General features: G+C 51.2%; 1 protein-coding gene across 1 annotated transcript in view; it reads right to left on the bottom strand.

The window, feature by feature from the left end:
- Positions 1-27,353, bottom strand: part of LOC112859710 (focal adhesion kinase 1) — a 197,950-nt gene that overhangs the window by 15,010 nt on the left and 155,587 nt on the right. The window contains exons 10-14 of the mRNA XM_086695343.1: positions 23,889-23,996; positions 22,222-22,339; positions 17,066-17,096; positions 14,833-14,885; positions 2,982-2,999 (exon numbers count right to left, since the gene is read on the bottom strand). Of these exons, the coding sequence (XP_086551469.1) occupies positions 2,982-2,999; positions 14,833-14,885; positions 17,066-17,096; positions 22,222-22,339; positions 23,889-23,996 (328 nt within the window). The remainder of the gene's footprint in view (positions 1-2,981; positions 3,000-14,832; positions 14,886-17,065; positions 17,097-22,221; positions 22,340-23,888; positions 23,997-27,353) is intronic.

Raw genomic sequence — 27,353 nt, 5'->3', positions numbered from 1 at the left:
AGAGGTATTTTTACACGCTCAAGGGCCCCTGAGAAACTGCAGGCCAGCCTGAAACTGTCCACGTCCCCCCTCCCCCCAAAAACAATGGCATGATACAAGGAGAACAAACACAAAAACAGGAAGCAGGTTCAAGATCTGGGCACAGATCAGGGAAGCCAGATCCACATTCCTCACTTACGGACGATGCTGGCAGCCCGTGGCCGACACTGATAGAAACTGTTCCGCTTATCCGGCCAGGCAGTACTGTGACCATCGCCCCCCTCCGCGGACAGGAACCTGAGACCCCCAGGGCACGTGAGGGTCCCCCGAGTCCCGGTGCCAATCAGTGGTGGGCTGGTACGCGGAGCGGCACTCGGGCAGAGTGCCCGCCTCACTAGGATCTTCCACAACACTTACGGGCACTTTGGTTGCTTTTGTAAAGATTTTATTTTTAAATCGTGGGACTCGAACTCACAGCCCTGAGATCAAGAGTCGCATGTCCCACTGACTGAGCCAGCCGAGTGTCCCTGGGGACTTTAGGCTCCAAAACTATGGACTACTCCTCTAGGGACATTTAGGGACACTCCCACCTACCCCCCCCCCCCCCCCCCCCGCAACACCGGCACAGCTCTGTTCAGATGTTCACAAGGATGGGACCTGTGTTTTGGGGAGACGGTCTCAGGGTACCTGGCCCATGAATTAAATGCTTCAAAATAAACCTTTTTAAAAATGGAGACTCCCCAAACCTGGTACATTATAATCTGAAAGGTTGGGTATCATGGTAGGTGGTAAAATAAAAGTGACAGGGAGACATGTTAAAGGGACAGAAACTGACAGCTCAGCAATTAGGAGAGAAAAGAACCAAGTCCTCATCTTAGAGCAGGGTCCCAAGAGGTGAGGCTGCTGTCGAAAACGATACGGCTGCACGATGTCTCGTGCTCTGTCACCGAGAGAGCCTGACGCCTCTGGGGTCGCTGCGAAGGGGGCTCCGCCTGGAATCGGGGGAGCGCGTGTCAGTGGACAACGGCTACCACCCTGTGGCTGTCAATAAAAGAAGCCGCACAGAAGCCCTCAGGCTCACGAACTTCTCAAACGCGGGCAACCTGCTCAATCTCTGATGGGAGAGGGGCAGACCTCCTCTACCGGCCTGGCCAACAGCGGTGTCCCGTTCCCCTGTGGCGCTCGTGCCTCAGCTTGGACCCCTGCAATTCTGCCAGCCTGTTCCCCTGACTGGTTTCCGTCCTGCCCTCAGGGAGCCGGAACATGGCATCAGTCCCACAGAGCAATGCCTTGATGGGGACAAGATTACTTGGGCCATTCGGTGGGACTGAGCAGTGTCACAGCTTCTTATCTGACCCGGGGGACGGAGACGTGCCATTAGCCGAGAGGCACTGGGGAGCAGGGGAAGAGTTCTTTTCTAGGAAGCCAGGAAGGGCCCAACCGTGCTCCTTTTAATATCAACCAGCTGCACGGCCCAGACCAGGCTCGGCAGCTCATTTCCGGAAAGGGTTGGACGGTGTGCATTTTAGACTCTGCTGCAACTGCTCGACCCCACTGTTAAGTGACCGTCGGCAGCCGCGGGAGCAGATGGGGGCGGTCGTGCTCTAAGAAGCTCTTACTTGTGGTCGCTGAGATGGGAATTTGACGTGGTTCTCATGCCACAAATACTATTGTCTTTTCCCCACTCAGTAAAAACATTAATAATCGTCCTCAGCTCCGGGGAAGAACAAGAGGTGGGCTGGGTTTGGGCCACATGGGCCTCAGCGCGTGCGCCCCCAAGTGACGAAAGCCTCAAGGCCCGGCTTGTTCGTCTGCAGGACGGGAACAGTAACACTTGCCCCGTCTGGCCCACAGCACTGGGAAGGTCAAGTGTGGGGGGAACGGGTTCTTTACACAGACGATGTGGGAAAAACCACGTGTTCATGAACACGTGGTCAAATTTTCACGTTTGCACAGTAATTCTCACAACAACCACTGAGACCTTTGTGGATGAGGACGCGGGACATAAAGCAATCTGCGCAGGCCCATTGAGGGAGGCCGCTGGTGACAGGATGGGGTGCGGGGTGGGGGGAAGCGTGAGGCTGGAGCCTCCTTCCTGCCACGCATCCCGCGGCAGCCGTGGCCTCGGGGGTCCCCCTCGGGCTCGCGGCCACGACGACACCTGACACCCCATCCGGAGCCACGCGGTCTGGCACCTGCACACGGGGCCCCACGCCAGCAGCGGCCACTGACTGACTGCTTCTACCGAGGAGGGGCCCTCCATGCTGTCAGCCGCACGGAGCAGACGCACTTTCCCAAAGTCACGTGGTTAAGACCTTTCACCGCTCAAGTGCTCCATCCCACCATGAAAATGACCCAGACGAAACCTTCAGGGAAAGCATTCTCTCATTCCATCACGAGGAAAAATGCCATTCCCCCCTAATTTGAGTTTCGTGTGAAGAGTTAAAGGTTCATGTAGGCAGACAGGAAGTGGGGAACCTGAGTCACGAAATGTGACTTTCAAACTTCCGGCTCATTAAGTGCTACCCTCAACTGCTTGAAGAACAATCGTGACACTGTTGCCGGTATCTCTCTCGCTAGTTTGTGTGGTTCTTAAAGATCTCGCTTTGCTCCTTCCTTTCTGCTACCCACTCCCAGACTAAAATTGTTATGTGTATACACTGTATTTGGGAAATCCCGTGGGGATCTCTATCATTGACAGTTTTCCACTGTGACTAATCTCATGAGTGGTACCATTGTGACAATCTTTCTTGAAACCCAAAGTTAACAAGGAAACCTAGAGAATTCACTGTGTGTATATACAACTCCAATTTACCACTGACACATGATAGAGAAAGTGCAAAGCCCTCAACAAGTTTTAGGAGATCATTTGTTCACAGCATCATCTTTTCACACTTGTTTTGCTGAATCAAAACCACATTCTGCCTTTCATTGAATAGTGAACCATATTTACGAATAAATAATTCTGATATTAGTAACACAAATGTGAAAATAAATATTACCGTCCCCACTAATTTCATCTGCAGATCCAGGTAGCATGCAAAGAAAGGGAGGGTGGGGAGGAGAGGGGCAGGGGAGAGGGGAGAGAGGGAGACACACTATTAACATGACAAGTAAATCAAAGTGCAAGGAAAACAAAAACTCACCCCCCAGGTCTCATTCGAAAGATAAAAGAGCGATTGCAGCAGAAAGTGTGTTTACTCCGTTTAAGGACATTATGGCGAGTTCGAAGCTGTCAACACATTATACAAAGTTACACAGCGGTTCAGCAAAGCTGCTTTCTACCACACTGAGCAAAATTAATCCTACAGGCTCTCGCAAGTTAAATGCTAAAGATGGCCTTTACCTCCCTCAAAGGGAATGTGCATCCGCTCAGATAAAAGTGAAAATAACCAGTCATTAATGAGTCTGGTAAAGGCTAGCCAGGGGCCCAGCCCTCAGCACGCCTCCTCCAGGAGGGCCTCCCCCAGCGAGCCATGGGGGTCCCAGGACACGGGGGCCACAGGCCAGGCCCAGCACATAAGCTGTACCACACGTCCAGTTTCCATTTAAATTTATGCAGTGTTGTGTGGAGAAATTCCTGTTCTACTTACAACAAACGATCTCTGCTTTCCAGAACACTATCCAAGTGGCCCGGCCGCCTCTGCCCCGCGGCACCCCAGAGCACCTGCCAGCAAAGCAGGAGCAGACGTCCAGGGCTCGGCCCGACCGCTCTACTTCGCTAACTCAGTCGGCCCGCAGGGCACGGCCGGGTACCTGCCGGCCCCCGAGGCAGAACACCGAGCCCCGTAAGGAAACCAGGAAGCTACGCCTCGCCCTGTCATGCGTGGGAAACCCGGCAAACAGGCAAACAAAAAGTCTTCTCTTGGACAGCAGCCCAGAGACGGGCACCGCGAACCGTCGCCCCCCGTACGGCTACCGAGCGCGGACACCCAGCACAGGCCACTCTGCTCGGGACGGTCTACAAGCGTGGGGTTAGGTCCGCTGCCGGCACGGGCGAGTGGGAGCTGGCGCAAGCTAGTGCAGTACCCGTAGGAGAAGGCTCGTGGGAACAGAAGACCAAAGGGAGAAAGCGCCTAGCTTTCTTAACTTTATGCTGGCGGGGACTGACTCCTTTACAAAGAGGCGAGAGGAGGGAAGAGAAAAACAGAAACACATTATTCAGTACAAAAGGAAACTTAGGTTACATTTTAAGGCAGATGTATAAAAGCAGAAACAAAATTGCAATGCTTTTATTTCACTACTGGCACGCTTTAACTATGCTTGAGTTTTAAAAAACGTATTAACATTTTAAAGTGCAAGTTCGTCTTTTAGCAAAGATTACTACTAGATACAGAAACTTTTGGACAGACATAGCAGTCTCCCAGCTCTGCAGAGCCAGCCAGGTGAAGGTATAGATATTTGTACAAATAACAAAACTAAAACAAAATGAGACTAGACAAAAAACAAAGACAGATAAACAGTTCAAGAACCTCGTGGACATTCAGCCATACAGAAAAACTGCCAGAAACTAGCAGATCCGGATTTGTGAGTTTTACGAGCGATTTTTCCCAAATCCTCAGCAAAGACACAGACTCACAGACCTTAAGTGCACACTGTGAATCAACTGCCTTAACGTAAAAACCAGCAAGGAGGTTTGGACACACAGGCTGCAAAGCGCCGACCTAGGGACTGCCTGCCTCTTTCATGCACTTTAAACTCATGTGACTGCCCTCTCTGCACCAGACACCGGCTGGGCCCACGTTACCCATCCTAGCCCTCCAGGAGCACACAGCACAGGAGAGCGGAGAAGCAGCGGGCGTCTGTCAAAGCGAGGTCAAAACAAAGGACGTACGGTCTTTGAGATGCAGCGGTGATAACGCGTGACAGAAAAGACAAAGGAGACATGCAAAACTTAACTGCACAGCCACAGGGGCCCCTCAAGAAAGGCCAGGGGACCAACTGATGGCCAAGAGCTTGCAGACAGTGTCACTGTGTTAGCGGATACAAGCGAGAGGAACTGAAACATATGATGTGATATTTCAGACCGGACGGGGTACCCTGCGACCCCAACCTCATTACCGAGCATCTCACCTCCCACCCCCGCAGCGTGAGTGCAGCTCCCTGCGGTGCCTCGGTTAAGAACGGGGTCCAGTGTGAAGCCTGAGTGCCCTCTGTCAGGCGGGCAGGAGCTCGGGCCTGGGGGTGAGGAGAAGGGGCCGGCCTAAGAGCTCTATGGGACGCTACCCGGTGAGACAGGAACACGGGCTGTGGATAAGGTAACAGCAGTCTATCACTATTAGGTTTTCTGATTTTGATAGTTACGCTGTGATTGTTTAAGATGATGTCCTTGGTCTTAGGAAACACACGTTGGAAAGTTTATAGGCAGAAAGGCACACCCTGTCCACAAGGGCTTCCAAATGGTTCAAAGGAAGAAAACTGAGTGAAGGATAAAGTAAGTGGGCCAAAGTACAAACACAGTGGATTTGAATAAAGAATAGACGAGACTTCTTTTCACTGCTCTTACACAACCATTCTCCAAGTGTGAAATTATGGAAACATAAAAAATACAAAGAACATGTATGTGAACTGAGATGCTGGCCCCACTATTCACTCCTTGACCTTGAAAATCTTACCAAACTTGTTTGTGTTTTATTTGCGAAACGAGGCAGGAGCAGAGGCTTCTCCCAGGGAAGAGCTGTGGAGAGGGTCCCCGGGGGACTCCCCAGGCCACACGCACGAGGCCACCACCACGGAAGTGCCAGCTGTTCCCATGTTCCCATTGCTTGTTTCTAAACTGGGCTGAGACTTCTTTACATTGACTTAAAAGGCAAGTAGCTTCTTAAAAATGTAAGCACAGGAAAACCTTGGATTGTAAGTAACTTGTTCCACGAGTGTTCCACAAGACGAGCAAACATTTCTAATAAATTTTAACTTGATAAACAAGCGATGTCTTGAAATACGAGTCGTACATCACATGATCACAACTGAGCCAATGGTTCTTGAAATTTGCTCTGATATACAAGCGCTCTGGATTACAAGCATGTTTCTGGAACGAATTATGCATGCAAACCAAGGTTTTACTGTATACCTTTCCTTCAGTGATACCAAGATCAGCCCACATCATTAAAAATGTTGGGGCTCCTGGGTGGCTCCGTCGGTTAAGCGTCCGACTTCAGCTCAGGTCACGATCTGATGGTTCGTGGGTTCGAGCCCCGCGTCAGGCTCTCTGCTGTCAGCACAGAGCCTGCTTCGGATCCTCTGTCCCCCTCTCTCTGCCCTGGCCTGCTCACATTCCCTCTCAAAAAAATAAATACAACAAACTAAAAAAAAATATTGTCAGGACCCTTCTAATTACTTTATTTGAGATACATTATGTTATACAAGACAGTTACACTTGTTAAACACCTGCCATGCGCTGGGCCCACCACGTAGACGCTAGCCTCCCAACTCCTACCTTATTTAACTTGTGTTCTCATTCGGGGAAAAGACAGTAAACAAAAAGGTAAATTACCTGGTGTGTCAACACATACGTGCTACAGGGACAAACAGAACAGAAGGGGGCTGGGCGTACTTACTTTCTAGTGAGGCTGCAACTTTAAACACGGAAGGAGTCACTTGCAAAAAGCCTTCGGGAGCAGAGGGAAAAGGGTCGTATGCACATCTGGGCAGAGCCAACAGCAGCAGGGCAGGCCCGGCTCTGCAGAGGTGAGCCTGGGCCACTTACCGAGGAGCAATGAGGTTGGGCAGGGTGACAAAAGAGTGAGAGGTGAGGGAGAGGTGGCCAGTGCTCCCAGTGGTGACACAGACCTAGAAGCCCACGTCAGGGCTCTGGCTGCACTGTGAGTGGCGTCAGGGTAGATGCCTGTAAGAAAGGAAGTGAGGTGACTGGCCTTAAGTGTCAAAGACTTCCCGGGAAGCTTTCAAAGGGTGCAGGAACTGCCAGGCTACTGCAACCATCCAGGCACGGAGTGGGTGCCCGCGAACGAGGGCAGCTGCACAGAAAGCTGAACTGGACACGCTGTGAGCGCCGAGCCAGGTAGGATGTGCCAGTCGGCCGATTATAAAGGAGAAAGAAGCAAGCACCCCAAAGCACCCCAAAGACCGGTCCAATCAGCCAGAAGGAGCTGCCACTAAGAGGAGGCCGAGAGCTGCATGCTCAGCGGGGAGGTCAGGGCTCCCTTCTGAGCACACGAAGTACGAGAGGCTCATGAGGCCCCAGAGCGCAGTCGGCCCAAGAGTCTAGGGCTCAGGGAAGCTTCTGGGGTTGGGATGGCACTTCGGGAGTAACCAGCATAACGAAGGCATGAGATACAGTAAGATCCCGGAGGTGGCAACTGGTGGCAGAGAAGAGGCCCCAAGACAGGGAGCCGGGGTCCTCAAGCGTGGAGGGTGGGGTGGCAGTGGTGAGGCAGGCAGGAGGGAAGTCAGGGAAGGATGATTTCCAGAAGCAGCTGGGGGAACAGCAGCACCCCCTGTGCCGAGCTCTGTCGCAGGGGGTGGGGGAGGCGAGAGGAGAGCCGGAGCCCCACACAGAGGGGCCAGGGGTTGGAAGAATCGCCTAGCACCAACACAGAAATCACCCGGGGCTTGCAGGGGGCGCCAGGGGGCGCTGAGCCAGGATTCAGACACTGAGCTCCCCTCCAGTCCCCGTGCAGCAACAGCTCGGAGAGAAGACCGTGGCTGTGGCTAGGAGGGCAGGAGGGCAGCAGGGCAGCGGCGCCCCCAAGACAGGGTCACACAGGTCAGGGAGGGTGACCAGAGGCGCAGAGAAGAGCGGGAGAGGGCACACCATGGGTGTGTGTGATGGGGATGGGGGCGACATGGGGCTTCTCGAGGGGCTGGCACAGGGAAAGCGGCCGGACCTTCAGGGCAGATAGTGTGGGTGGGCAAACTCCGGCGACCATCCAACCCGGGTGGTCATGGGGGCCCCCTACCCCTGACGATGCTAAAGATCCACGGATTCGTAATGAGGCCCCAAAAAGAAAACACAGAACAGGATCTGACTTGGAAGGCAAGAGTCCTTGTTTCACAAACTGGAAAATAAAGGGAAAGAAGAAGGCAGTTTTCTGGCCTTTCTAGTAGGAACCAAATGTGTTCAAATGTGTTGTCCCGAACCACGTGGTTGGGTTTTAACAAGTTCCACAATTATTATGCAGCTACATCATGCTAAAACCTCGGAGGGAAAGCTTGGAGGTCAAGTTATAGAATTTATATTTTAAAAGTTTCAAGCCTTCTTTTAAAATGTTTCTCTGTGAAGAAAAAATATAACAGGGCCTTTGGACATTAGCAGTATTTGTTTTTCTATTTGGCAAGATGATACATGGGATTCTTGCATTTTAGTAATGGTTTTTTTTAAAGATTAAAGATTTTTAATTATTATGTTAATAAGCCCACCCAGAAGATTTAAGAAGGTTCATGAACCAGCTACACTCAAACACGGCCAAACTGCAAAGCAAACAGTAGTATAAACACTCTCATTCAAAGTCTCTCATGAGGTACTGCAGACCCCTTATTATGTGGAGGTGACTAGGAACAAGGCAGGCACACTCTCCATTTTGGCATCAAGTGCACAGGGCCAAGGGAACAGATGTGTGTGGCCTGGAAAGAGTGTGGAAAAGTGAATATCCTGCTTCTTTTCTTTTCTCTTTTCTTTTCTTTTCTTTTCTTTTCTTTTCTTTTCTTTTCTTTTCTCTCTCTTCTCTTCTCTTCTCTTCTTTTCTTTCTTTCTCTTTCTACCTACCTACCTACCTACCTACCTAATTTCTTGAGAGACAGTGTGAGTGAGGGAGGGGCAAAGAGAGGGAGAGACACAGAATCTGAAGCAGACTCCCGGCTCTGAACTGACAGCACAGAGCCCGACACGGGGCTCAGTCTCACGGACTGTGACATCATGACCTCAGCCGAAGTTGGAGGCTTACGTGACAGAACCACCCAGGCGCCCTGTGAATACGCTGTTTAAACTGTTGCCATAGTCATTATTGCTCTGCCTTTCATGCGGGCTTGTTTGGAATTTGAAGCGTTTCAGGCTGCTGCCTCCAGGGAGCCTATACATGTCCCTCTACATGCCTATAGCCAAGGGGTCAAGGCCAACTCAAGCGTCAGGACTGGGAAGCCAGTTTGGCTCTGGATACTACTTCTTGCGTATATCGTGGATGTTCCCGTACCCGTGTGACTCCAGAGTATTTTTCTCAATTCCGTTAGAAGACAGAAAGGACAGGCAGGTGATCTAGCAGCCCAAATCTCAGCAGAGGCAAAGGGAGTTCAAGTGACCTCATGGTGGTGGTGCAGGGAGGCCAGCACAGTGGGGTGTTTCGATCATCCACGTACAGCACCATCAGCCGTCCTGACCACCCCAGTGAGACACAACTGTGAACCTCTCAGTGGCTAAAAGTCTCTCCTAACACGACACTGATCATAGATCCCTACTCATGACCGCTGAAATCTGAAGAATTTCTAGTAAGCCAGGTATACCATCCAACACTTAACCACTTTGTGCACATAAAAGTAATCGGGAGCATCAGTTTGATTAGATTATGTCACAGAGCATTTAATGCACAAAAATTAACTTTGTGTGTACTAGGCACTAATACTCTTAAATTAGGGCACTTTTTAAAAATGCCTAAAAGCTAGTGTTAAAAGTCAAGGTTCAGCGATAGACAGAGACTACCCGTAAAGTACGGCATTATCAGCATAGAAGCTAGCATGTAAACCAGACAAAAGAAATGCTTTCAAACTTGAAGACAGGGCAGGTGTGAACTTTAACAGAAGAGTGTCAGGGAGGGGTCAGCACCACACTACTGTTGCCAAAGGAGGTTGGGGGGGGGGGGACAGGCTAAAACGCAATTGCACTGAAACTCTCCCAAAACAGCCGTCCCTTCCACAGACGAAAATCACTAAGTTCTGAGTGATTCAGTGTGATCTCATGTGAAGACAATGGGTTTTGGGGTCCAAGACGTGGGTTTCGATCAGGCTGTTGCTTACTGTGTGAACCAGGCCAAGCCACCTCAGCTCTGAGTCTCAATGTCCCCTCCGTAAGGTGGAGACAGCACGAGGAACAAGGCCCTGAGGTTTAAACGAGATAATGCACGCAGATACACCAGGCATCATCTCTGGGCCTCATTCGTATATAAATAAGTACGATTTACGGAGCTGGAACAGAGCAACGAATAAATGACAGACCTAGTATTTCAGAGACCACAGGAAAAGAGAAAAGTACAATAATTATTACGGACTATATACACACCACCTTACAATTTATACAACTTTACAGTTTACAAGCTACTTTTGCATATTTTATAAAATGGACTGTAGAATCTATAAGGAAGCAGCTGAAAGCAAGCAACATCTACTTGTTAAATATATTTTAGTTTAGGGTAACTTTTAGTCACAGACTTGAAAACCCTAAAAGGAAACGCTGATGCACGATTAACAACTAAACTAAAACAATCTGTTGCAAAGTCAAAATTTTAAAAAATTGCAGTAAGGGGCGCCTGGGTGGCTCAGTCGGTTAAGTGTCCGACTTCAGCTCAGGTCAGGTCAGATTTCATGGTTCATGAGTTCGAGCCCCCTGTCAGGCTCTGTGCTGACAGCTCAGAGCCTGGAGCCTGCTTGGGAGTCTGTGTCCCGCTCCTCTCTGCCCCTCCCCCATTTGTGCTGTCTCTCTCTCAAAATAAATAAAACATTAAAAAACTTTTTTAAGTTGCGATAAATACTGAAAAAAATATCATCACATAGGTCTCAGCAGAAACAACGAAACCAAACATTTCCACAGACAGAAAAAGGGTCACTACACGTTGGTTTTCATGGCAGAGATACAAAAGAGAAAAACTGTTTTACAATCTCTGGTCCAATTATAAGTAATCTAAACATCCAACGGGAGCCTGTTCATAATGTGGTGGCATCATCACCACATGTGACCCTCTACTTCTGGTCATATAAGGTTTTATGGCTTGATGAAGGGCTTGGTTATTAAAAAACAAACAGCCCCTAAAATATAAAAACCACCCAAAGAAAACAACCAGAGTTTATGCCTTCAAACACATTTCAAAATCAGCTGTATTCACTGCCCTTCCTTGGAAATATCTGTATTCCTGGAGAATCTGCACACACACGCACACAGCTCAAGCCCTGTCACGGATGCAGGCCGCACCCCTCCCTGCGGTACTCGCAGACCCCTTCGTGCACGCACTGGCCTCTCAGGTCTGAGTCCTAACTCAGCTCTATAACATGCACATGTTTCCTAAAAACTTAATAATTAGGCTAAAAAATTACTTCTGGCCCTCAGAATCTGGTTAATCTTCACATTTGGCGACATTAAGTTTGTTTTCATAAGGAAATTTTGTCCAGATTTCAAAGATAAATTCTCCATATACTCAACATCAATTACAACTGTGATCTTAACAAAGATCATCTAGCAGGGAAACTCCCCTAAACGAGCACTGAAAGGCAGTACAGCCTCGAGGGCAGTGACGACCCGAGTTCCAATCCTAGGTCCACCATTTTCAAGCAGCGTGACCCTGAACAAGTTTGTTTACTTCCTCACTGTTCCTTCCTTGTATCTGTGAAATGGGGGGATGAACAAGACCCTGTAAGGCTGTCGCAGGGGTTGAACGATAAGGCACGTGAAGGTTTAATGCCGTGCAGACTATAGTGAACATTTGGTAAAGAGAGTCCTGTCGTCTGCTGGCTATGTGTGACCTTGGCCAAGCTCCTGAGTCTGGGCACCTGCGGCATCGTCTGGCCCTCCCCTGTTCTCTGTGCTCCACACTCCTGCTCCGGGGCCCAGTGCACCGCGTCTCCCTGTCTGCACGGCTCTGTCTCTCCCTTCATTCAGTTACCTGCCCATGCATCACCTGCTCAGAGATACTTTTCTTCACCAGTTTTATTATTTTTTAAAAATGTTTTTCATTTAAGTAATCTCTATACCCAACATGGGGCTCGAACTCACAACCGTGAGATCAAGAGTTGCCCACTCCTCTGACTGACCCTGCCAGGAGCCCCTCGACCAGAATTGTAAATAGCCTCTCCCTCACTGCTCTTGGTTTAACTGCTTGATTTCAATCCAGCATGTCTGGCCTGTCTCCTCCGTAGACTGTCAACTCATAAGGGAAGAGGGCTGGCCTCGTTTTCACCATCAGACCCCAGCGTCTGGAACTATTCGCTGAGTGAATTACAGTAAGCGGGAAATGTACGACCGGAACAACACCCATCTGCCAGGGTGTGCCACGGGTTAAATGAGATACGGCAGGACACAAAAGCACGTGCTCATGGCTGGCATTCTGCTGGACTGCAGCCTCACCCGGGAGCCTGGAGGCAGAGCGGGCTTGCCGTGGGGGCAGCAGGTGCAGGCTTGTGCAGGAACCGGGGCAGCTGGATCTCTCCCTCGGGTGCCGTAGGGCTTCCAGGCTGCTAGGGAAAGAAGCACCCTCGGGGTGTACAAACAGTACTGGTTTTCTAGGTATCGGAGAAACAGTTCCTGGATTAAGTGTGAGGCAGGCCCCTCAGCCTCTGTGGAAGATACGAACACGCCAATCCCACCGACGTGGTCCAATCCCACTGATGTGGGCGAGCAGCAGGGGGAATGACCAAGGGTCAACAGAAACCCGAAGCCATCGGTGCTGTCGCTAAATATCCCTGGACAGCGAGGACTGTTCTTCACCTGTAGCTGTAAATGCCCAAAGTGACAGCCACGTAGGAAACAGGACCACCGACTCTGAGGACCAGAAAGACTGACACGGACGATGAAAACAGTGTCCGGGCCAGGGGACCGCACAGGTGGGCTGAAAACAGCCGTGAGGAGCTAGGGAGGGGCGCAGGCCCCCACTTTCTGGAAAACAACATGTCGGGTGGGTGGGGGGAAGGCCACTGAGGGCTGAGCTAACGAGTCTAAACTCTGACTGTAAATTACAACTCGAGTTTCTGAGCGGCGAGCTGCCAATTTCAATGAAACACGTGTGACAGCAGTGCAATCAATCAACATGGAGAAGAGACCCAAGGCCGCGGGACAGCTAGGAGGGAACCGTGAAGACCCAGGCCAGACCCGGGGCCGCGGGACAGCTACAGGGAAGTGTGAAGGCAGAAGGATCAAGGGCGGGGGGGGGGGGGGGGGCAGGGGGAGGTAAGACCCGGGCGTGCGAGGATGATCAGCCACTAACAACAGAGGTTCAAAGCCTCAAGTGAGGACCCTGATTCAAAGGGGTTAGGAAAACAGGAGAAGGAACAAGACGTGAAAGGAGACGTGGAGGTTCTGCGAGGCCCCACTTTACGTCACTTGGGCTGTGGAGTCCTGACGCGCCTAACGGGGCACCTCTGCTCTGCCTTCAGCGGGAAGGGCCGTGGGCCGGCAGGATGACGGAGGGTGGCGCTGAGGCACACAGGGCCCGCCCCGCCCGCCCTCACCTGCTCCACACAGCACCCTGCACGACATCCGGGGCCGCCCAGCTCGCTGGCTCTCTCAGATCCAGGCCTGCTCACAGACGGACTGCTTCGCCACGCTCACCACCTTGCACCGGGCGGGCTTTTGTCTCTCCAACCAGAGTACAGACTCCCTGAGGGCCTGGTTTACATCTGCCCCGTCTCTGCCGCCCACCACGGCCTGGGCGAGGACGGGCCCACAGGTGCAAATGCTGAGCACCCCTGAGCGCCCCAGCGCCACTGCCGGGTCAGGAGGGAGCACTGGGGAAGGCAGCATGCAAGCACAATCAACTGCGGTGTTAGAACATTCCGGCAGCCCTGCAGCCCACCAGCTTCTGACGCAGGCCCAGGGTACAAGCTCTGTACTCAAAACACCCTCCCCCTTGTCGGGAAGCTGTCCATGATTTCTTAAACAGCAGAGCTCTGACACACATCTGTCACACAGCTCATCACTAGAGGATCTTGGCCAAGTGTATAGAGGCGGGGGCACAAACACTTCTTGACAGAGGGCTTGTGGGGTGTTTGTGCACGATCAAAAGCAAGCAACTGTATTTGTAAGCTGGAACGTGAAAAAAAGAATACAGTCATCGACTGGGCAAAAGCACAAAACTAAATTTCGGGAAGATTAACCCAAGGGAAAGTAAACCAATAGGAATTAGGTTTCTTATTCTAAATCAGATCATCAGACACTGGAGTTATTAGGAAGCTACCATTTTAGAGATGTAACGCAGAGCCAAGGACAGACTAGATGTGCGCCCATGCACGTGTACACGTACGTGCGCACAGATGTATGTATCCATCGTGTATGTATTTTAAGACAGCAAACGTGGGTCCACAGGAGATGCTTCCTGCCCTCACTTTCCTCTCTTTTCCACATTTTTAAATGGGGAAAAAAGGCACATATGTTTTGAAAACATACCAAGGAAAGCACACCATACTCATGACACCAGCAAATAGTTAACATACTGATTGTGCCAGTATCTTAACTATATCTTTCAAAAAAGCAATATTCAAACACCACTTTATGTTAACTGTGAAAGACAAAAACCACTTAAAAACACTTCACATTTCCTGAACTCAAAAAAACAATAAATACACAAAGTCTATTCTGTTACATTCTGAATTGCAAAGATAAATTATAACGGCAAGTTCAAAATTAAAAATATTCACTCTAAACACAACGAACACGACATCACAACTAAAGAATAACTTGGAATTCTATACAGTCTTGGAAGTAATCTGACATTATCCATAAACGTCTCATCTGAAGAAAACTTGCGAGCCACATTTAAACCTATTCAATGATGGTAAAGTTATGGAGCCCTGGGTAGTCAGACCGTTCAGTCTTCTAAGCTGCTCTAGCAAGACCGACCGCAGTAAAGACGAGGCTGCTCCTACGTCTGCACAAGGCTCTGTGGGGCAGCCGCCGTCTGGGGCTTTCCGGGTGGAGCGTCTCACCTGACACGGAGACCGCGTGTGTCCGCACGCCTTGCTTCTCGCTGTTGGCCAGCCTGTAACAGAGAGGTGCAAAGCCGTGAGTGCCGCGCCCTCCAGGCCGAGCCCCCGCCGAGCCGACAGACAGGGAGCGCCTGTAATCAGGACGCTGCCGCTTCCCATGGAGACCAGACATTTCAAGGCTGATTTTTAGAAGATTAAATTGCACTACCTGAGGCACTTAAAGGAGTCAGACTGTTTTACTGGTCTACAAGGCAGGAATTAAGATCGACAACGGAAGGAACGCTGAGCTGCGCTGAGAAAGCCACTCCCGACGGTGGCTTTGGCACAACAACACCGTTCGCTGGCCAGTGGTTAGCAGGCTGCGTAAAATTTCACACTTAAATGCCAGACTGCAAGGGACCGCCCCACATTTATAGGGTTTCTCCAGGAGAAAAAACACCTGGAAAAGAAATCTGCACTCCTAAACGTCATCTGAGAAACTGGAGTATAACTGGTCCTTCTTAAATTTAGTGCGTGTAAGAAAGCAGATAGTACACGAATATGTATTTTTATGTACAGCCTGATAAAAAACGTAAGCTCAACATCTGCTTGCTTGTTTCGTGAAATGGCTCACCAACACTTGCGTTTTGCATGTTTACACACATAAAATAAAATTTTGGCCACATGTTTTAGCAACACTTAAAAAATACAAGTGTAGGTCGTTTAAAAATTTTGGAAAACACAAAGCACAGAGAAAGAAAAGGAACCCAGACTCTTCAGATGCCAAAGTGACTCGTGTTTTTACAGAAGACAGCTTTCTCCAGATACGCAAGCGTGCAGTACAGAAGCACTGAACAGAAGACGCGTCTTGTACATAGAATCTACACTAGGAAGCATGGGGACTGAGGCGATCCCTTTGGGGAACTGGAAAGGTCCCGCAGGCGGCTGTGTGGCCTCTATGATCAGCAATCATAGCCTAAAGCCACGGGACTGGGCTCCTTTGACTGAATGCTCGACGTAGCTGAGACCTAACGATCCTCTAAGTGGAATCAGAGTTGCTGTGCAACACATCAGCCGTTTCTCTTCCACTGCAGCTACGTGACTCAGGAAAACTCTCTCTGAACCCCACGCCCGGCAGGGAAGGGTGTGTGTGCTCCCGACAGCAGGTTCACTGTCGGCCTCCACGTGCTGCTGCCAAAGCAGCGGGGGGGGGGGGGGGGTTCCTCGGCCACGTCGCGTTTCCGGGTGCTGCCGCGAATCAGCTTTGCCACAAGTGCGCGGATTCCGCCGCCTCCGGAGCACCAGCAGTCACAGCGTCTGCTGCTCTGTGACTCGTGGCGATTCCGCTCTTCTCAGGTTTGCTTTACTTGTTCGGTGTCTACAGCGTCCGCTACCACTTCTGACCTACTACCTTCTCCACCCGCTTTTATATCCACGTTTACGATTCTGCATATCTTAACCCTCACAGTCATCTCAACAGACTTCCCACATCTGAAGATATTCTGGGCACTGGTTTGTGGCTTAATGTGGGGCATCAGTGAGTATCTGTTAAATATCACTGAGTTTGTGAAGACACTGCCTGGAAGCCCAAAGCTGCTCTCGGCCATCCCCCCACTCACCCGCACGGCTACTGTGTGGCTCCTGCGTGCCACATACTTTCCAGGGCCAGGTCTACAAGGCCACGTGACCCTGGCCGTCCACAAGACCACGGGGCGTGGATAAGCAAAAAGGTAGTATGCTTAAAGTGGGATAAGTACTACAGCAAGGCAGAAGGTGTTATGGGCACGCACACGGGGACGCTCTCCAGGACTGGGGGATCGTGGGGGGTTTCTAGAGAGAGTGATGCAGGATGAGCCCGGAAAGATGAGCAGGGGTGGAGTGGGGTCAAGGAGGCTGGAGGGAGAGTGGACCATGAGGGAGAAGAGCACTTACGATGGCCTAGAGGTAGAGAGAGGACAGTCTACTCCAGTAACTAAGAAAACTTCAACACAGCTTTAGAACAGTGTGGGCAGTGGTGAAGCAAGCCTAGCGTGGCCGGCAGAGGAGAGCGGTCAGGGTCCCGCTTGCCGGCCCAAGGACACATCCCTTGTAAGCAAGAATGACAGCTGATTTGACTTCTTTCTGCAAATACTGGTTTTCTACTTCCCTAGTCGCACACCTAGAAATGTGGTTATTCAGGCAAATGGAAAATCAAGCATGGAACCCACACGGTCTCTAACACGACTAAGTGACAAAATGCACAAAGGGCACTTACTTTGGTATTGATGGCAAAGCCCGTTCACCTTCTGGAGAAAAAAAAGAGAGAGAGAGAGATGAGGTTCCTTCTATTTCTTTTGAAAAGACTATGTGCAGAAATCAGAGAAGAAGTCTTCCTCCAGAATTTAGCAATAACCCTTTATTAAGGAGGTCATTATGCTGTTTTCACGGTCTATTTTCAATATTTATAACACACACAAACCAACCGGGGGTGCATATGGTTTAAAAGGTACCGCCTAATCAAAACAAAGCAGAGGTGGAAAGACATCCCTCCCAGGAAGCTCTAAAGGATGAAGACTGTCTTCCGGTCAAAGTCAATGTGACTTACACCAAAGGACATTTTGTACTTTGATAAAAACGCTCACCAGTCGCAACACCAAAATCTGTACAGGAAGCACAAATAAAAGGAAGACAAATCCTCGGGCTGTGCAGAGGCAGAGGGGCTGATGCACCAGAGCCCAGGAACCTGAGCCCCCGACCTGGGCCCTCTACTGGGGGTCACCTCCCATCAATGCCTGGGGCCTCGCGGCTCCAGGCACTGTGACTTGTTCCTGGAGGTCATCACAGCGAGGCAAAGGGCTACATCTGGTGGCTGGGGAGACCCTCTCCCCTCACCCTCCTTCTGTGAAGTAGGAAGCACACGCAATCCCCAGTTTAATGTCTTTTATGTGGACAAATCTGACAGGCACTGAACTAATCCTGTCTTCTACTCCCTCCCTGACCTAAGTCACTACCACAATAATCTTCCCCAAGTACAAACTCATCAAGTCATTCCCCTGCTTAGAACTGTAGTGTCTCGTTTTTGTTTTTTTTTTTTTTACGATTTAATTTTTAAGCAATCTCTACATGCAATGTGGGGCTCGAACTCCCAACCCCGAGATCGAGAGCTACACTCTGCTGACTGAGCCCGTTGGGCGCCCCTCTCGATGGCTTTTAAGATGAAACTTAAGCACATCTGCTTGTCCCACGAAGCACTGTTTTTTTCTGCTGGGACACACAACACCTCCCTGTCTCCCTCTCTGGGGTGTCCGCCCACCTATGCCCCATCTCTCTGCCACCTTCCCAGGGCCCCTCTAGTACTCGCTGCCCTTGCACTTGCCCTACAAGCCAGCCCCAGCAGCTCCGTCGCCCGCCTCTCCTGTTCCATTCTCCGCTGTTCCCTGCTCTCTGTGGCTGCATATCGTATCTCACTGAACACAGCATGCTGCCTTCACACCCTCCAACCCTCGGAAGAAGCTCTTCCTTCTTGGTAGAGATACCAAGAATTCCTCATTTGGTAGAAACACCAAATTCCTCAATTTCTTAAAGCTCAACCCAAGTGCGATCTGAGCTCAAAGGAGCCCTTCCTGCAACACCCCAGGCGGCTTCGGGCGGCCGTGCTGGGGCTTTGGCCTCATTACAGGGCACTTCCCACGTATCAGAACCGCTTGAAGGTTACACCGAACCTGCCCACGGGTGTCTCGGGACACTCAGCAGGGTACCCTGTGCTCAGACGGCTCTCGGACCACCACTCGGTAAACCAAAAACTGAATCAGCCTCGGGCCCCGAGTGACTCTTTCTGAACAACTGTCTATTTACCGAGAAAACAGAAACCAGACTAACTTGCACGGATGCTTGTGCGGCATGAGTGACACAGAGCGCACGAAGCTTCTGTGTGGCGCCGCCCAGGGCGCTACGGCGATTCCACGCAAGCTTCCTCACTCCGACTTCCTGGCCTCAAGTTTCAAGCAACATAACCAAGTTACAGCATGGAGGCCAAAGTGGACTTCCTGGAACTTCCTATCAGAACACCCGTGGCTGCTACCAGCGCATGTCGCCCACATCCACCACTGCCCGTTAATAACGGCCTTCCAAGTGACACGTCAGCGTGGCCTCTAGCCGTCTGCACCCCCTGTCGGAACGCCTGCTTCCTTGGAGAGAGAAAGAGACCAGTGAATAAACACGTGGCGCACAGACGCTTCCTAAGCAGCCGGGCAGGAGCAGAAGGCAGGCTGTGAATGAGCCGACTGATGAGTGGAGGGTCTTAACAAAGCACTTTCTGGAAGGAACAGATCTGAAAGTAACAGACCTCTGAGAAAAGCGGCAACACACAACATCGGCGGCAGCATTCTCAACACTAGAACTCACCGCCTGAAACACCCGGTTCCAGGGGTTAATTTCGGACATTCCTTTAAATTCACAAAGCTGAACGCACACATAGGACTTCTCGAGTCGTTCGTGGGGGGGGTATGTTATTTGTCTGAATAAATTCTTTAGGAAGAAGGATGGATCTTCCTATGAACCTACATTTGGCTTTTAATTCTCGAATAAAAGTTTTTATCTATTTTTTAAAGTTAAACATTACAGACACACCGTAGCAAATCTAAATCATAAAGGTACGTAACGTGGAAAGGCAGTAGCCCCACCCCCTTTGCTTCAAACACACCTCCCCCTGCCCCCTCCCCGGGAGTGCTCACTGTCCACAGTCGGTCACTTAGCTCGTCCAGATATCCGGACTCCTTTATTCTTGTAAATAAACACACAAAGGTTTCACTCCACACACACACACACACACACACACACACACACACACACACTCTCGCACACTCACACGCGTGCTGTAGGCTTTTAGCACAAAATCAGCACCATCTCATCACTGTTTGCAGCTACGGAGCTGTATCAGGGGCGCGTGCTCCCTCACCCAGCGGTTAATTCCCACAGTGTGGACGCTCACGCTGCTTCCGGTTTTGAGTGATTACGAACAGCGCAGAGGGAACATCCCGTGTCTAACTTTGCAGGAGGATTTCCAGGAGGTAGACAACGAGCCCCAACAGCTGGCATGGACGCCAACAAAGTGCAAGGGCACATCTTCCGCGATGGCTCACTTTACCAAACTAGTAACACAAAATGCGATCTGGCTCGTTTGTGTCCAGTGCTTACTGGACATTTGTGTGTCCCCCTTCTGTGAGGAGCCTATTTCCATCCTGGCTTGTCTTCGTGAGCTGGGAGAATGTGTGAGAAAGAAGAGATTTTAATGCTCTGGTGTCTGTGTCACAGACATCTTCCTCCCCATATCGCAGCTTTAGAAATGTTTCTTTTGGGGCGCTCACAGGGCTTAGTAGGTTGAGTGTCTGTCCCTCTTTCTCTCTGCTTCTCCCCCACTCACGCTCTGTCTCTGTCTCTCAAAAAAACGAATAAACATTAAAAAAATTTTTTTAAATGTTTGATTTACAGTTATTTCCGTTAGGCAATGTATCTTCACTTTAGGCATCTATTATAAAACAGCTGTGTAATAAATGAATATGCTGGGATTGAGAATCAGGTAAGTAAATTACTAAGTCTAACATCTCACTCTGTAAAGACAACATACAATTGCTAACAGCCAGTGCCCTACCAGTTTTTTATGACAAATATTTTCACTTATGCTCTTGTCATACGCATGAGGAACTTAATGCATCACAGCTCACAAGATCTGATATCAAAACGTTGATCCCCAAGGAGAAAAAAAAGCCAATGAAACACCAACACAGGAAGATGCTGACGTTTCAAACATGGAATGGCCGGCTTATTTAATACTTAACGTCTGAATGTTATTTCTGTGTGTACCGACAAACTGATAAAGAACATTAGGGAAATCAGCATAAAATTTTTTAAATTATTCACTAGAAAGGATACAGGCAATATGTCACACTGAATACTTTCATAAAATACTAATTTCACGGAAAGGAGTTTCCCTAAAACATTTAAATCATATTTGCAAGGTACATACCCCTGCTTAAAGCACGAAATGTAAAGCCAAGAGTCTGTGTCTGCACAAGTTCTGACATACAGTGGCCTTTAGACATTCCTAAAAGCAACTGTTTTCATACAAAGAAAGCTACTATGAAAGAAAAAAAAAACAATGAATAAGTTTTCTTGGTCTGATCATGGTGTTACAAACATTTTTGCTGATTAGCTGTGTCCTTACCGGCTTTCTGGCTGTGACTTTCGCTATTGTTTCCAGAGCACATCAGGACACTAACTTTTACACAAAGGTTCCAATGATTCCACTGCTTCACATGCCCCCACTGCTCCCTCTAACTGCTGTCAACACGGGGTACTCGGCTGCCGGGCGGGCTGGGCTTTCTGCTGCGGCTCGACGGGAGTTCGGAACTTCCCCATCTGCCCTCCTGGTGCTTTCCTATCTCCCCCGGTACAGGGCACGCAGCCCTGCGGGACTCCTTCTCTGTGACCATCCTGGTCAGGGAGGTGAGAGCTGCAAGGGCCCTGTGCCACCTGCCACAGTGCCGGCTGCTCTGTGGGCACCACTGTGGACCCACCTACCACGCCGTGAGGATGGTCAAAGTCAAGGTTCCCACAATGTGTCAGGGTCCCACTGCAGCTAGCAGTGTGATGGGAACGATCCTAAGACTTACGTGCCACAGTATGTGGTGGACACAGCTCCCAGCCTTTTATGAGGTCATTAATCCTCCCTAAACCATAAAAGACAGGTGCCACTCTGTGTCTTGTATTTTACAGCAAGAGCACCGAGGCACAGAGAGGTTAAGCAATTTACAGACGGCAGCACAGAGGAGTCGTGATTCGAACCCACAAGTTGGTAAGAATTCTAAAGCCCAAATTTGTCTTGCTACCACTATGCTATTATCCTGCTGGGAACATTTCGTTTGATTATTTCAGAAATCCAAATCTTCTCAAACAGCCATTATCACTGCCTTGTAAAAACCCCACATCGCTTTTGAGGTGAGAGAGCCTTGTTTCCAGGCCAGTTATTCATTCCAATCATCGACTTTATACATCATGACTGAGAATGAATTTTGTTCCTTTCTCTAAGCTTTTGAGCTCTATAAGAAAAAACAGGAAAGATGCTTTATTTAACACGCGTTACAAAGGATACCTGAAAGCAAACAGACCCGGAACGTGATCCTACAAGTGTCTTTACACTGACAGTGGCCTAGAAAGTGCTCCAGTGTGTTGCTCGAACCCAACAGCCGGAGTTCCGTTCAGACCCAGGCTGTGCGTTGCCCTCCTTCCCCAGAAAAAGCAGCATACAGAGTTGCTGGGCTGAGTCCCTGTCTTCTCTTCACACGCACAGACTGATCCACGAGAAGGAGCAGAGGCTGCTGGGGTGAGCCTGCCAGCAGCTCAGGGGACGCTCAAGCGGAAGCGGGACCTCACCTTTCTGGGGCCTGATGATAAAGGACTGCGTGGCTCCGTTCACCAGCCGGCAGTACCCATCTATCAGGTCAGCCATATTCTCGGCGATGGTCAGGGACGGTGCTGTCACTGTCAGAGGCTCAAAGGGGAAAAGACCAGGAAAGAGGGGTTATTGTTCTTCCCAGTAACCAAAGGGGCAGCTGTGCTATGACATCACACCCCTAGATGCACTTGGAAACAGAGAAGAGTGACAGCAACACAGATTTGTCGTAAGGTTGGCGTGAAAAAGGAAGTTTGATATTTAGGGACGTTATTCCTAGAATATGTGACAGAAGGCCACCCAGACAAAAAGAGAAAAATCACTTAAACTGAAATTCACTTTCTAGAACTAAAGGAGGCAAAAAAAAAAAAAAAAAAAAAAATATTTTCCCTCAGAATGTCTGGCCCCTCTGGCGTAGTGTAATTAAGGGAAGGATTTAGAGAATCAGCATATTTCAAGTATGGCTTATTTTAGGAACTAAACTAACGTGGAGTCGATTGTTATCAACTATCCATCATAATTTTTCTAATACTTATGAAAACTAGAAAAATGTCACTATTTCTAGCATGCACAGCACATTCTGCCTGAGGTTAGAAATCACTCTTTTCAGTATCAAACCTGCAATTTTGCCAAACCTCCTGAAGACCTGCCATTAAAGATCGTCCAGGAGACGGTCAGAGCTCGGAGGATGCCTTAACCCGGGCACCGTTTGTCACCAGCTGCTCCGGGGGCCGCAGACCTTCCCTACGCTCAGCTGAATGTCATGGGGTGGGTGGGGGTGGGGGGAGGTCTGAAAACAGTGGTGACAAATGACACTACCGAGCTACTGTCAGGAAACTTCAATCTGTAATTAAAGCCTCGAGATCTTAGGGTCTCATCGGTTTATGTCTGAGAATAAAGGCATTTCCTAGAGCCCCAGAAATGCCACCGATCCCAGGCAGGAAGCACAAGTGAGGAGTGTGGCCAAGAAACCCGTGTGAGAAAAGGCTGCCGCCGCCCAAGGGGCCCGGGCGCCGCACGGAGCAGATGACACAGGTCCAGGCCGGGCTGTGTGCACAAGCACAGCTGCCTGTGCCAACGGTCGCCCAGACTCCTTCATACGTGAGCGTTCTCGCTCGTCCGGGGGCCACCTGATGCCATGTTTGCCAAACAACACCCGTCTCCACTGCGCCACGCGGCATGCGGGCCAAGACCAGGGGCTCCAGGACGAACCCCAGCTCCGCCGCCCGTGCTTGGCTCCCTCAGCCGTGGAAACGGGGACAAAGTATCCCAAACCGCTTCTCTCGCTAAGGTCTGAGAACGACCCGGGTGGCTCCTGGCTTCTGGGCTAAGCGTCAGGGCAGTGGGGTGCCCCCCAACCCCCGCCCCCGGCGGGAGAGCGGCTGCTGCGCGGTCTCGGTGACCCCGGCAGAGAGCGTCACATACAGTGGTCTGGGAAACGACGCCGCCTGACGAAGGTATGTGTATTTGCATGTAACCCTAAGAGGCCGATTTCCTTGGTAGTTCACGGTAACCTGCAGCCATCTCGACAACGCTGCTCCTGACTCTGCCAGCTGTCACCTGCCGTCCTCGTCACTACTTGGGACGGAACACCCCCCACACAGGAGAAAGCTGGGAGTCTGGCGGTCCGCAAGAACCCTGCCCTTACCTCGGGGGCGCCCGCGATTTTCAGCTGCAGCGTTCCTTTCCGGTCCTTGTCTTCGCTGTTGGAATACTGGATGGTCTGCACTTGATTGAAGTCGGCCAGATGTGTGGGCTTGGGAGAAAAGGCAAACACTTTGGACCCCAGGTAAGGACTGCTGGCAGGTGTTCTGTGACACTGTCACGGTCCCCACCCCATCCCACTCTCCCCAGGACCTCCTCCCAAAGACTGCGTCTGGGGAGAGGCCGCTCGTGCATGCGGCCCCCAGTGGGGTTTTCTCCTCCCGAGGAGCAGTCCTAGAACCGCTGGGAACCGTCTTCGCACCTCAAGGTGAGGGATGGGCCTGTGCCTTGTGCTCCCGAACGCCGACCAGGAGCGCTCCCTCTCCCAGAGCTGGGAGACTGAATCACAGCTACCAGAGAAGGAAGGAGAAAGTCCCTGACTTGACTCACTCGCCGGCCCAGGGGTAGGGTGGGGAAACCGCGTGTGAAACTCCCTTCCCTTTCCAGAGAGGGAGGGGCCTGTGCACCCCCCCCCCCCCCGCCCCGCCCGGAGAGCACCCTCAGCTACAAGTCTCTGACTGTAATGGTGCTAGACACATGGCAGGGGTCCAAAGACCCTTCTCAGGAAGACGAGCCCAAAGAGACTTCATTTTTCCAAATAGAACAAACCCTTTTCTTCTTAAAACAAATGCCCGTCTGCCGCTTCTAGCATTTCTTGACAATGCCCACGTTGCCGTGACGATCCCCACACATTCATTTACAGCAACTAGCCTGATTCCAGCCTCCTTCTCTTGGAGTGCGTGCGGATTGGCCCCTGCCACCAAGCGCCCCCCTTGGCCCAAATTCTGCCCCTGGGATTGAGTTGGGATTATGGCCCAGCAGTGACTTGGAGCGAGCTCCCTTCACAGCAGAACATCTTCACAGCATTGCTGTGAAGGCCGGGGTGTGCTCCGTGAGGCCTCCCGGCGGACCGGGCCGGGGTGGCCCTCCTGGTCTCCCATTCCAGGCCTCCGAGCAGGGCAGCGGGCAGCTCTCCTCTCCCAGCCTCCTGCCGCCTGCCCTCGGGGGACCCCGCCTCCCTCCCCCCGGCCTTCCCCAGGTCCTCCCGCTTCTCCTCTGCTCCTTCTGTAAACCATCAAGGGCCCCGGAGCTGTGGCGCCCCAGCAGCCCCAGCCGGCCCCGTGGTGCGAGGACCACCTCCAGCCCCGAACCGGGACGCGTGTCCGGCCGCCTCGCACCCCCACACGGATGCAGGGGACCGACTGTGAACAGCACGGCCACGGGATCCGCGCTCAACACCTGCTTCTCCTCCAGGCCTCCCCAGCATGGCAACAAGCATCACCGCTCAACCCTGCTCCAGAGCCAACAAGCAGGCTCCTCCTGCAGCTCCTCACTGGCTCCTCCTTCCCTCACCCACGCCCGGCCGAGCTCCACGCCCGGAGCCCCGGTGTTTTCCTTCCACCCTCCCGGCTGCCGCTCTAGTGCAGTCACCGTTCGGTATCGTGCTTAGAGCATCAGCCCCACGGCTGTTCCCCTGGTCCGTGCCTGTCCCCTCACGGACCACCCCACCCGGAAGCCAGGGAGGTACTTCGAAGTGTAAGTCAGGCCTGACAGTCCCCTGCTCAAACAGGTGCAACGCCAGCACAAGGAAGCGGACGCCCACCCGGTCTGCCGTCCGCCTGCCTCTTGGACCTAATTTCTCACCACGAGCTCATCGTCACTGGACGCACTCCAGTCTTACTGGGGCAGAACCGTGTCCCAGAGAGTTGGTTTGGGTTGGCTAAGAATGCGGGCTACAAATGGGGACTGGGACTGCGGGACGTCATACAACGCATAGGAAATTCCCTCATGATGAAGACTGTCCTGTGTCCTTAATGGCTTTCAAGTGTCCTGGTGGCATGTTCATGTTGGTGAAAAATCGGATTCTAGAACCCAAGTCTATTAAAAAAAAATTGTTTAATGTTTATTTATTTTGAGAGAGAGAGAGAGAGAGACAGAGGGGCAGGCGGAGAATCCCAAGCAGGCTCTGCACCGTCAGCACAGAGCCCGATGTGAGGCTTGATCTCACGGACCATGAGATCACAACCTGAGCTGAAATCAACAGTCGGCTGCTTAATCGACTGAGCCACCCAGGCACCCTGAACCCAAGTCTACTTTAAAACACAAAGTATGCTCCGCAGTGAATTTTCTAGGAATACAATTTATGTGTAATTTAGAAAATACTGTACTTTGCTATCTTTGGAACTGCATTATGAGTGCTCACCATTTGGGAAAATGACATTATGGGGAGAAATTCTGTTTGGTATCTGACCTCCTGGCCCCGCACACACACATCCGTAAAGGGGGAGATGAGGCTCCTTCCAACAGAGCAGGAATCCAATGTCATTTAGCTGGTGCTGACACATGAAATGAAGGACATCTCAACTAGTTTCACTAAGTGATTACATAAAAATACTCATCTTATAATGAAAAAGTTTTCTCTAAAGCACAATGAGAAATTTAAGTCATGAAAATTAGATTCCTTTTCTTATTAACCTACTGTTTTCCTCCCTCATTCTGACATTATCCCCCAGGGTCGGCCCATAACTCCCTTATCGCTCCCCGGTACTACTTGTAAGGGAGGGCTTCTGGTCACCCTCCCTCAGATGAAAACGTTCATTACTAAGTATCGGAATATTCTGTTATGTCTGCCAATCGTTTGGCTGTGCGCCGACACACGGAAGGAGAGTTGTTGAGGTTACATGCGTGCAGCAGCACGCTCCGCAGTTTACTTCAGGTTAGCAAGAGGCTCCTGAGCAAGATCCGTTGCCAAGGAGGCAGGGTGGGGAGGGGCCGACGCTGACGGCCCTCTCTCAACCGGACACACACACACTCACGTCACCTCTTTCACAATCGGATTATGTTTGTTTCTTCGTTGCTGGTCTTCTTTCTCCTATCCGATCCCACTGCCGGACTGAACGGCCCGTGAGGGTGACAGAGTGGCGGATGCCCGTCCCGCCCGCCGCCGCACCGCAGGGAAGGAGGGCCGCGCTTGGTGTGTGAGGGGGTGAAGGAACGGACTCGAAGACTTACGGGGTGCGGGGCTCCGTTCCAGGCACCAGGAGTACAGCAGCGAACAAGGCTGACGTGACTCCGGGCATAACCCATCGCCCGAGTCAGCATCTGGTCACAACTGTGAGAAGGACCACAACGAAGCAACCAAGGGCACCGCACAAAACTACCGCGTCTGTTTGGGGGCGAGGGGCAGGGGGAAAGGTGAGGGTCTCGGAACGAGTCTCGCTGGGAACGAGAATGGCACTTGGGCTCCGTGAAGGCGGGACCGTGCGGATCTCACTCTGCCCTGGGCGCCGGCTCCGAGCGGCCACACAGACACACGTGCAAGCTGGCCAATCCGCCATTCAGACGAGGCCCAGCAGGAGTCACCGGCAGCCCAAAGGGAGGGAAAGGGGGTGCAGAGGAGACCAGGAGC

Source organism: Puma concolor, chromosome F2, assembly GCF_028749965.1.
Source record: "Puma concolor isolate L17-30 chromosome F2, mPumCon1.1.hap2, whole genome shotgun sequence".
NCBI classification, from domain to species: Eukaryota; Metazoa; Chordata; class Mammalia; order Carnivora; family Felidae; genus Puma; species Puma concolor.
The sequence above is the reverse complement of the archived record's forward strand: the minus strand, read 5'-3'. Positions and strand labels throughout refer to the sequence as shown.